This window comes from Carex rostrata, chromosome 4, assembly GCF_964058835.1.
Source record: "Carex rostrata chromosome 4, lpCarRost1.2, whole genome shotgun sequence".
Lineage (NCBI taxonomy): Eukaryota > Viridiplantae > Streptophyta > Magnoliopsida > Poales > Cyperaceae > Carex > Carex rostrata.
The window spans coordinates 9,561,442-9,571,377 of record NC_135921.1 but is presented as its reverse complement, the minus strand read 5'-3'; the positions used below and the strand labels follow the sequence as shown (position 1 = coordinate 9,571,377).

At 36.0% G+C, this 9,936-nt stretch overlaps 1 protein-coding gene across 2 annotated transcripts; it reads right to left on the bottom strand.

The window, feature by feature from the left end:
• Positions 1 to 206: 206 nt before the first annotated feature.
• LOC144553151 (presequence protease 2, chloroplastic/mitochondrial-like) lies at positions 207 to 9,419 on the bottom strand. 2 transcript variants are annotated; one of them, XM_078301248.1, is made up of 19 exons: positions 9,027 to 9,419; positions 8,366 to 8,543; positions 7,414 to 7,588; positions 7,177 to 7,309; positions 5,318 to 5,388; positions 5,106 to 5,189; positions 4,822 to 4,912; positions 4,209 to 4,729; positions 3,898 to 4,062; positions 3,181 to 3,399; positions 2,970 to 3,097; positions 2,690 to 2,879; positions 2,506 to 2,589; positions 2,312 to 2,409; positions 1,933 to 2,197; positions 1,677 to 1,839; positions 1,410 to 1,590; positions 624 to 695; positions 207 to 541 (listed from the first exon to the last, which is right to left on the bottom strand). In XM_078301248.1, exons 1-19 carry the CDS (start codon positions 9,298 to 9,300, stop codon positions 400 to 402), a joined length of 3,234 nt encoding a protein of 1,077 aa, XP_078157374.1. In that variant the 5' UTR covers positions 9,301 to 9,419; the 3' UTR covers positions 207 to 399. The 2 variants fall into 2 exon arrangements, with proteins under 2 accessions (XP_078157374.1, XP_078157375.1); XM_078301249.1 differs by having other exon boundaries at positions 8,366 to 8,537; positions 9,027 to 9,407.
• Positions 9,420 to 9,936: the final 517 nt, after the last annotated feature.

The following is a 9,936-nucleotide window of genomic DNA, read 5'->3' as shown; positions in this document are numbered from 1 at the left end:
CGATTTTTCAGACCAGCCTTATATGTACGGAGTCTTTGAGATTTGTGCCAGGTTAATAAACATCTGAATTTTATTCTACCAGGTCAGGTACCTCACTATATCTGAATTCATTGAGCAAGCCACTAAATAAATATCTTTAGATAGGTGCACGTGAAAAATCAAGTCTGATCGCGAGGTTTAATATTAAATAAAATATGAAATAACCAAAATGAAATCTTAAACTGATAATTTGCCTTGGATAACTGTTTCTTAAGTTCCCTTTCAGTATAGCTCTTTTCATTTAATTTATACCCTGTAAAAATGGGGATTTTTTTTAAAAGTCTAACAGATCAAAAGGTGGTCCCAACTCCCAACTTTCAATTGGAGAAATTACCTATCTAGCAACAAAACAAGCTATCTTCACAAGGCCTTCTTGATCTCAAAAAATCCAGGCTTCTCTTTGTGAGCAGCATCAACATCGTCCGGGGATGCAACAGCAACCACAACACCTTTCTCTTTGATTGACTCAATTGCATCGGCAAACTCCTTAAAATCCTTCAAACTGTTTCATGAAATGAATATTTTGTTATGCAAAAGATACACAAATAGGAGTAAAGAAGAAATATCAGAAGAGATATCCCTACCTAGTAGACAGAATTTCTCCACGCCTTATCTTACGTTCCTCATCTGTGATTTCCAGCAAATATCGCAACAAACTGTATAGGATAAGGAGCAAACTTAGTATGAGATTTCATTAGACAAGACATAAAACCTCCAATTATTATTCAGCTAAAATTTTTTATCAGAAGACTGGATGGAACTTCACGCAATATAATTATACTTCACAGCACATTAGTAACAGACTTAATCTAAAAGGAAAACCAGATGGTTATTTTAATTGACTTAACATGTCGGACTAAGAACCCATCAACTAGATTCCTAGCTAAATGGCCAGTCATATCTACTTCACACATCAAACTATGTTTAAACTATCCCAAGTTAAAAAATATAAAATATCAAGAGTGAGGTTATGGTAATGTGCATAGTGCACATTCGTCCGTACTTTGGACCAATATCTCTATTTACAAAGTCCAAATAGTCAATCTGAACCATTCAACATGATCACCAAATGATAATGTACTTGTAGATCAAAATTTATATTTTTAAGAACATTTTCATTATTCTTTTAGATAGATTAAAGATTCTAGACCATTCAAAAATAGTGATTTTCTACCTATCTAAAAAAATAATTCTTTTTTTCTAAAAAATGTAAATATTAGTCTGCAAGTATGATCATGTTCGACTGTTTAAACTTTGAAAATGAAGATATTAATCCAAAGTACGGACAAATGTGCACTATGCATAGTACCATAGCCTCACTCAAATATCAAGGTTCAACTTTGTTGTAAGAATAACTCCGTGTCCCTTACCTGCTGTAACCCTTTGCATCTGGCAGTTGGTACGAATCAACATCACCAATAGTGCCAATGATAGCCTTTGTAAGACTGTCTTCATCCAATTCGAGCTCTCTTAGAAAATCGGCTGTTCCATCGTATATATCCAGTGTTTTCAATAGATTTGGATCTCTGTATGACAAGTACGAGAATATTCCTGCCAATAGTAACAGCCTTGTTAGAATATGTCTACGGTCTACCAAGCAATTATCTAAAATTGAAAGCACAAGTTAGCACATGTACCTGAGTGGGTGTCAAAATCACAAAATCCACCATAGGCACCTCCACTGACCCTAACACGATCCCACAGCCATGTATTACCAATGTACTTGGAAATGACATATGCACTCCCTTTGAGCTCATATCCTGTTTCAAATATGTTAGCGGCTTTTCCTACATAGTTGACCTGAAAATGTAGCACATAGATAAATACTCGGTTAAATAAAATAAGAACAGGAATTCTGGGACTGTGTGTTCTTCACTCAATAAATGGGGTCACCTGAGTTGGCACAACAATAGCTTCATTCACTGGAGGGAGCTGATCAAGGAAGGAATTTCTCTGGCCAGAAGATCCACGAGGGAGTGAATCGAGAAATTTTGCAATGTAAAAGGTTGATTTTGTAAGATTTTTCCCGTCAGCAGTCATATTAAACAAGCAACCTTCCTTTGTTAAAAAAGACCTCCTTATCTCCTCCAGAGAAGAAGAAATGCTATCCCAATCTTGGTCAACTCTCTTCTCAAGGTCTTGTAAAAATTCCAAATAACTATACCAAGAAAATAAGAATCAACAGAAACATTTATTTTATTTTACGGGAAAATAGCTCATGCTGATCATAATGAATAAATCTAACTATTTTGTGTTAGGTTGAATTGTGTACCTAATGCCGCCCATCTGTTCAGAAATCCACCCAGCAGCATTCAGCTTCGCATCCATTCTTGCAGCGGCAATACTATGACCACTTCCTCTTATTCGGTTCTAGAAAAAAAAGGAGAATGAATATTAGTAACTTCACTTGAGATCATGATTGCATAAATTTTTCAATAGTTTGATGCAAACATTCACAATATGTACCTCCATTCTCGCTCTGCTTTGAGAAACAAACTGCTTAAACCGCTGCGGTTCCTTAAATTGGACGTCTTGAAGAATACAGCTCATCTACACACGTGAAAAGCAGTAAATTAAAAATAAGCTCACTGTAACACACACACAGGGAGGGGGAATGAGGGAGAATTGCAGAGAGAGAGAGGTGCTATACCAGGTTAAATAGATCCTCTACTCTTGATGCCATGGCCTTTCCACGTACAAAAATTTTGGTGCATGGATCAGCCTTTCCACGTACCGGTGAAGTCCAGGGATAAACTGAGATACCGCCGGTTTTTCTTCCAATGAGTTGGTTCAGCTGCACAAAATCCATATCTTTGGTACCCATCTCTAGCAATGATTGACTGAAACAAAGTATAAGAAGAATTTCAGCACATATGATTTTTGCATTTTCATGCAATGCATGAATTTTTTTAATTATTTATCTTTCTCACCAGAATAGCGGCACCAATTGGAGAAGCTCTTTCTTCAGCGAGCCCAGATCAAACACAACTTCCGAGTACACGACATCATTTGTAAAAAGATCATGCTGTAGAACCTTGACACCATCTATTTCTCCAACCTAAAAAGAAGAGAGAACTATTTTCCTGACATCATTTATAACTTGATGTTTCAACACCAGAAAAAAAAAATGATTTAACGTACCTCAATTGGTACATGGATTGGTTCTCTGGGGATGTCTTGCAATGACAAACTGGGAACACATTTCAAAGCTTCCGGAGGATCTGGAGTTTCTTGCTTCAAACGTAACTCCTCGGTGGCACGTGCCAGCTCAGCGAGGTCCTCTTGCGTCATGCTAGCTCTGACTTTCTCTAGAATTTCTTTTTCAGCAGCCTCATCAAGGGCAGATTTCTCAGGATCAGGCTAAAAAAAATTATACAATACATCAGTGCAACAAGAATCATCAAAAATCAAATCTTAATGGGCTTTTATATAAAATTTTCTAGCTTTTGCAAAATGTACACAAAACCAGAATTTGTACCTGTCTAAATCAAACATCAAACCTTAATGGGCTTATAGATAAATAAATAAATTCCCTACTATGTTTGGGCTCTTAGACATGTATCCAAATTACTTATTTTTAATACCCCTAAAAATTTTAGGGCAAGTAGCACTTAGATTGTACCAGAGTCAACTCATACTTCCAATTTTAACCTTCAACAATTATATTCTTTCGCGATGCATCAAACAAACCACAATATGGTCATAAATGCTCAAACAAGATTAGATAATATAGGTGTAACCCTAAGGGATAAGGCTCGGGGACTTGACATGGAAAGAATACCATGATAAACCAAACCTGGGAGCTTTAGGTAAGTAAATTAAGGTGGAAGACAACAAAACATTTTTTTTTGTCAATACCTGCATTTCTACCGTGACACGATGAGAATTGTTTAAGATGTATCTCTCAATAAGCGGTGAGAAAACAGCTTTCGATCCTTCCCCTGCAACACGTGCTTTCAAATTTTGCAATGGTTCTTGATATTTTAGAGGCTCGAAGGGATCCAAATCATAAATCCATTTGCCCTGAAATATTTGCAAATAAATAAAGATAACAGGCAACTGATAAAATGAAAAACTACATCAAATATTGTAGCCCTTGTAGTAAAAGTAACCAGTGTTATCACAATAAAACCCAAAACCATGCATTTAAGATAAAAAAAAATTCATACAATTGAACGAAGCATTAGAGATAAGCCACGCGGAAATGATCCAGTGTTATTCTCCCGGAGAGCAAACTCAATAGTATTCATCGATGCCTCAACTGCTTCAGAGGTGAAACCTTCCTCGGCTAAATCTTTCAGAGTTTTCATAACCAATTCTTCGACCTTTTTAATGTCATCTTTTGAGACACCTTTCAGACCTATACTGAACTGGGGTTGAAGCAACTCATCTTCCAATCCACCTCCAACAATCGCATCTCCCAAGCCGCTTTCAAGGAGAATTTTCCTAAGGGGAGATGCTGGGGTACCAAGTAGGAGATGATTAAGAAAGCCCAGTGTTAATTCAGTTTCTATGCCGAGAGGTTCCTCTGATAGAAGCCAATTGAGGCATACCATGTGCTTCTTTTCCAAATCAGCCCCTTCACTTGCCGGATATTTCTCCACTATCCTAACAGGCTCTTTGAACAGCTTCTGTGGGAAAACTTTCGATTCATTACAAGCAGAGCTCGCTTCAAATTGATCAAGGTATTCTAGAGAAGTAATAACAAAAAACCCATCAAATTATATAATAGTTAGCTAGACATCTACAGTAAAGTTAAAGCACAAAAAAAAAGTACATTACCACTTAAGATACGTAGTCGCTCCACTGGATCATCATCCCCATAAAACCATATTCTTGCATTACTAGGATGATAGTACTTTTGGTGAAACTCCTGCAGAAAATCAGTGAATTTACATTAAACAAAATATGATTATGATTAAATCAATTCAAAAATATCTTATGCATAAATCCTGTGTACCCCAAAAGAGATAATTATTTGGAACTAGGACTGATCTATCTATATCCATGTCCCACAAAAATATTTTTCAAACAAATGGATAAAGAAAAGTTATCACCGAACAAACCTTGAATTCTTCAAATGTGAGTTTTGGTATCTCCTTTGGATCACCGCCACTGTCTACACCATAAGCGTTTTCAGGAAATACTGCCTGAAAAAAATAAAAAGCTCTATCATTCGAAAAACATTTCTTGTTACCGTCAGTAATCATGGTTTGGGCTTTCAACTAGTATGTTGGTCATTGGCGAGAAAAGAAAATAACCATAGTAACTGAATTACCTGCTGACAGACCCTTCCAAGGACGTTATCGGGTTGAGAGTACACTCCTTTCATTTCATTAAAAACCACACCTGCAACAAACTTTTTTTAATATAATGGTAAGAAAGGGAGAATGTACAAATTGCCCTTCATTTTCAAATCAACAAACAAAATACCCCTCTTCGTAAATTATTAACAAAATGCCCTTGTGGGCTCCACTTTCTCTTCCCTTTTCTCTCCCTCTCACTTCTCCCCATTTACTCTCCATCATTTTTTATTTAAAATTGAGGGTTATGCAACATACCAACAAATATAAACACATTTCCTTGTTGCATAATTTGTCATGTTTTATTTAATAAACCAATCTCTTTATGCATTTTTTTTATTTCAAATGGAGGATTATACAATAGACCATAAAATATAAAACACATCAAGATTGATTTATTATTTAATGTTGGTGATTAAATTGCTTTCAATGTAAAAATTGTAATAAAATTATTTATTATTATGTTATTAATATTTTCTACTAGATCCATGAAGTCTGTAGCGAATATTATTTTCTTAATATTTTGTACTTTATCCATAAAGTTTGTAGGATGTAGCAGATATTTATTAATTTTTTTTGTTGCTGATTAAATTGCATTGAGATTATTTCGTAATGTGTTAAATTAGCTCCATGACATGAATTAAAATGAATGACACCCCCATACATTATTTGTACCAGTTTGAAATTGCAGTAGGAAAAAAAAATATTTTACCAGAAACGACAATTGAAATTTAAATAGTTGAATTTAACATAAGACCAGTAGTAAAAAGGGATGATTAAAAATATTATATAAAAGGGTGCATATAAATAATGATATAAAACGTATCTGTTCCTGCTCTGTAAGCTTGAAAAATGATATAACAAAAATAATAAACTAATCTTGATGTGATGAAGTACAAAATATTTGCGACAAAAAAATTCATATTTGCTACAAAAATAATAAACTAATTTAACACATCATGAAACAATCTCAATGCAATTTAATCAGCAACAAAAAAAAAATATCTGCTACATCCTACAAATTTTATGGATAAAGTACAAAATATTAAGAAAATAATATTCGCTACAGACTTCATGAATCTAGTAGAAAATATTAATAACATAATAATAAATAATTTTATTACAATTTTTAAATTGAAAGCAATTTAATGACCAACATTAAATAATAAACCAATCTTGATGCATTTTATATTTTATGATCTGTTGTATAATCCTCCATTTGAAATAAAAAAACTGCATAAAGAGATTGGTTTATTAAATAAAACACGATAAATTATGCAACAAGGAAATATGTTTATATTTGTTGGTATGTTGCATAACCCTCCATTTTAAATAAAAAATGATGGAGAGTAAATGGGGAGAAGTGAGAGGGAGAGAAAAGGGAAGAGAAAGTGGAGCCCACAAGGGCAGTTTGTTAATAATTTATGAAGAGAGGTATTTTGTTTGTTGGTTTGAAAATGAAGGACAATTTGTACATTCTCCCAGTAAGAAAGGTACCAAGGCAGCTTCTCCGCACAAATTGCAACGACCCCACAAAATGGAAAAACAAATGAAAAAGAAACCTGATTGGGATCATAAACCAAAACCAGCTCCCAACTACTTAAAACCAATATAGTTGAAAAAACATTGAAATGAACAAGATTCATGGCTTAAAAACACAATGGTGCCTAAAAAGGTACCAAGGGAGCTTCTCTCCCAAATGGCAACCCCTCGCTAAAAAAAACAAAAAGGAAAGAAAGAAAAGAATCTTTATTGGGATCATCAACCAAACCAGCCAACAATTACTTGAAAAATAAATATAGTTGAAAACATAATGAAAAATACGAATTCCGACCTTTATAGGATATCTCTTCATCAGGTTTATCAAGTTCATAATGCCATCCTTCCTGTTGAAAAGTTTGGAAATCCTCGACACATTTGGGAAATAACACAGCATCCAGATATACATCAACTAAATTATAGAAATCCTGAAAAATATATCATAAGATAGCGCAATTTATTTAGTAAACTCACAAAATGGTACCAGAACCAATTAGGAGATAAACAACATAAGAAGTAAGGACATACATACTTTGGTGTTTGTCGAGGCAACAGGATAGCAAGTCCGGTCTGGATAAGTAAATGCATTAAGAAAAGTGTGCAAGCTTCCTTTTAATAGCTCCACAAATGGTTCTTTCAGAGGGTACTTTCTCGATCCACACAGAACACTGTGCTCAAGGATGTGAGGGATGCCAGTTGAATTTTTCCTGTCAGTTCACAAGATCACCATGAAATTCCAGCTCAAACAATTCTCATTTCGCAAACTCATTATAAGAAAATTGTTTGTCCAGAAGCATATATATTATTAGCAGTACATTATGTCATATGCACAGCAATATTAGGGTGTGCTCCTGAGTTCGGGAGAAAAGGAAAGGAAAGTAACCCTGTGATCCAGAAGAGGGCACATAAGAGAAGGGGAGGGGAGGGGTGACTAGACCTGCCCAACCCTTGTTTACTTGCTCCAGAACATTATATTTTGAGGGGGAGAAGGAGGGGAGAGGAGGTGAACTCTATGTACAAACTATTCAAATTTTGCAACCCTCAAAACGGGGCATACAGGAGGTAAACTTTTTATGCTGCCCCTCTCCCCTCCCCTCCACTTGTTTGGAGCATGGCCTAAAGGGAAGGGAAGGGAAAGGAAGGACTTGGATGAGAGGGTAAGTCTGTACTACTCTCAAAATTGAAAGGGAAGAAATCTTGAAGAAATTAATAGTGAAACTGTCCCCATTCTAATCCATTAACTTACATTTGCCTTCTGAAATTTGAACCCGAGAACAAGGTTAATATGCCTTTTTCTCCCCTCTGCCGTCCCTTGCTCCCAAATTACTTCGGTTTACAAACTTGGGAGCAGAATATCACTGTACGGTCCATTTACAAGTGGCCGGTGATAATTTTGTTATCAAACAACAACTGAATTCGTGAAATGATTTCAAAAGAAAATTTACAAACAAACAAAAAACAATTACATGGACAGAGGGACTTACGGAGGAGTTCTAAACACAATGCCAAAAACCTTATTCTCATCATCATTTACCACTGACATGACTTCTGCGCCAGTCTTCTTGTGCTTGTAAAGCACAGCAGTTGATTTACATTCTTCAATTGTTTGCTCACTGATCTTCTCGAATCCATACTTTTCGGCAAAATCATATCCATCTGTATCTGCAAGCATCAAAATTGAATAGACATGTCAGATATCTCTCTTTCATCAACTGTTCTTTATATAGGAAAGTCATGAATCAAAATTAGCAACTAGACAGAAACCTAGGCTGCAACATTATTGGTAAATACATAAACAAAAGTAAAAACAAAAAACAAAAAAAAAAGGAATCCCTGGTTATACTCCTAATTTGGTGTTATCTACCTAAAAATATAAAAGTCTACATTGGGAAAGCTTATCGTACCACCATTTGTGAAGCAATCAACAGCTATAAAATGTAAGCATATTCTTATAATTAAGTTGTTGCAAAATGTATAATTTTATTACTTTGTGGTAAGTGACTCCACTAGAATTATAATTATCACTCAAATTTACAATATCAAGCCAAGGTTTGACTTCATCGCCAAATTATTTAAAACTTCATCACAGATAAAACAGTAACAAAATGATACTTAAACAATTAAACCATAGCATTTCAATATTACCATGAGATGTAGGAGAAGGTGAGGTGGATATGGCACGGGGTGAAAGATAGAAACGCCTTCTGACGCCAGCCGAACGAACAGCGCCTAAGGTCCATCGACGCAGGCTGCTGGAGGATGATAAGGCGCGAGACACGTTACGCTGGGATGCACGGAGGCTCAGGCTAGAAGAGGAGGAGAAGAAGAGACGAGACCTCGGCTTGGCCCGCAGAAGAAGACTGCGGCAAGCGACCGTGGTGGAGCACGATAAGGAGCGGAGCAACGCCACTCTCTCCATTCCGACGGCGCCGTACTCTAGCAGTTGTGCTTTTGGGACTTGTTTCCCAAGAGAGTGGTAGGCCTCTGGAGGGAGGGAGGGAGAGGGGATAAAGAATGGAGTCTGTCGTTACTGAAAACAACTGAGATAATTCGACTCGAATTCATATAACCTAAGGTAACTCAAATTTTGAGTTTAGATCAGGACCGTTCGATCTTCTTTGGCACGAATATCAAAGGACCCGTGCATTCCACCTGAGCCGGAGACCACAGAAGATCCGGACTCGTCCGACTGGGGGTGTGGACAGTGGAAACGCGAAAAACTTGTACTCCAAGAAGAACGAGAAAGAGAAAGATCTTGTGATATTTTCTGATTTTGTGTGGATGGATGGATGGATTAGGAGGATCGTGCGGCTCTGGTAGTCCTTTCAAAGAAAGAATTTACGTCCGGAAAAAGAAACAAGGAGAGGTGTAACACTATAGTCCATGCGGTAAGAGTGTAATTTTGGGCTGATATTTTATGGGCTTGAAATTACTTTTGTACACACATTTCCATAATTGTTTGAAATTGTAATGCTGGATGTGCAAGATAAATTATTACAAGCTAGATTATGTATTTATGTCTTCTTACATTTTGGGTCACATGATATATATATAT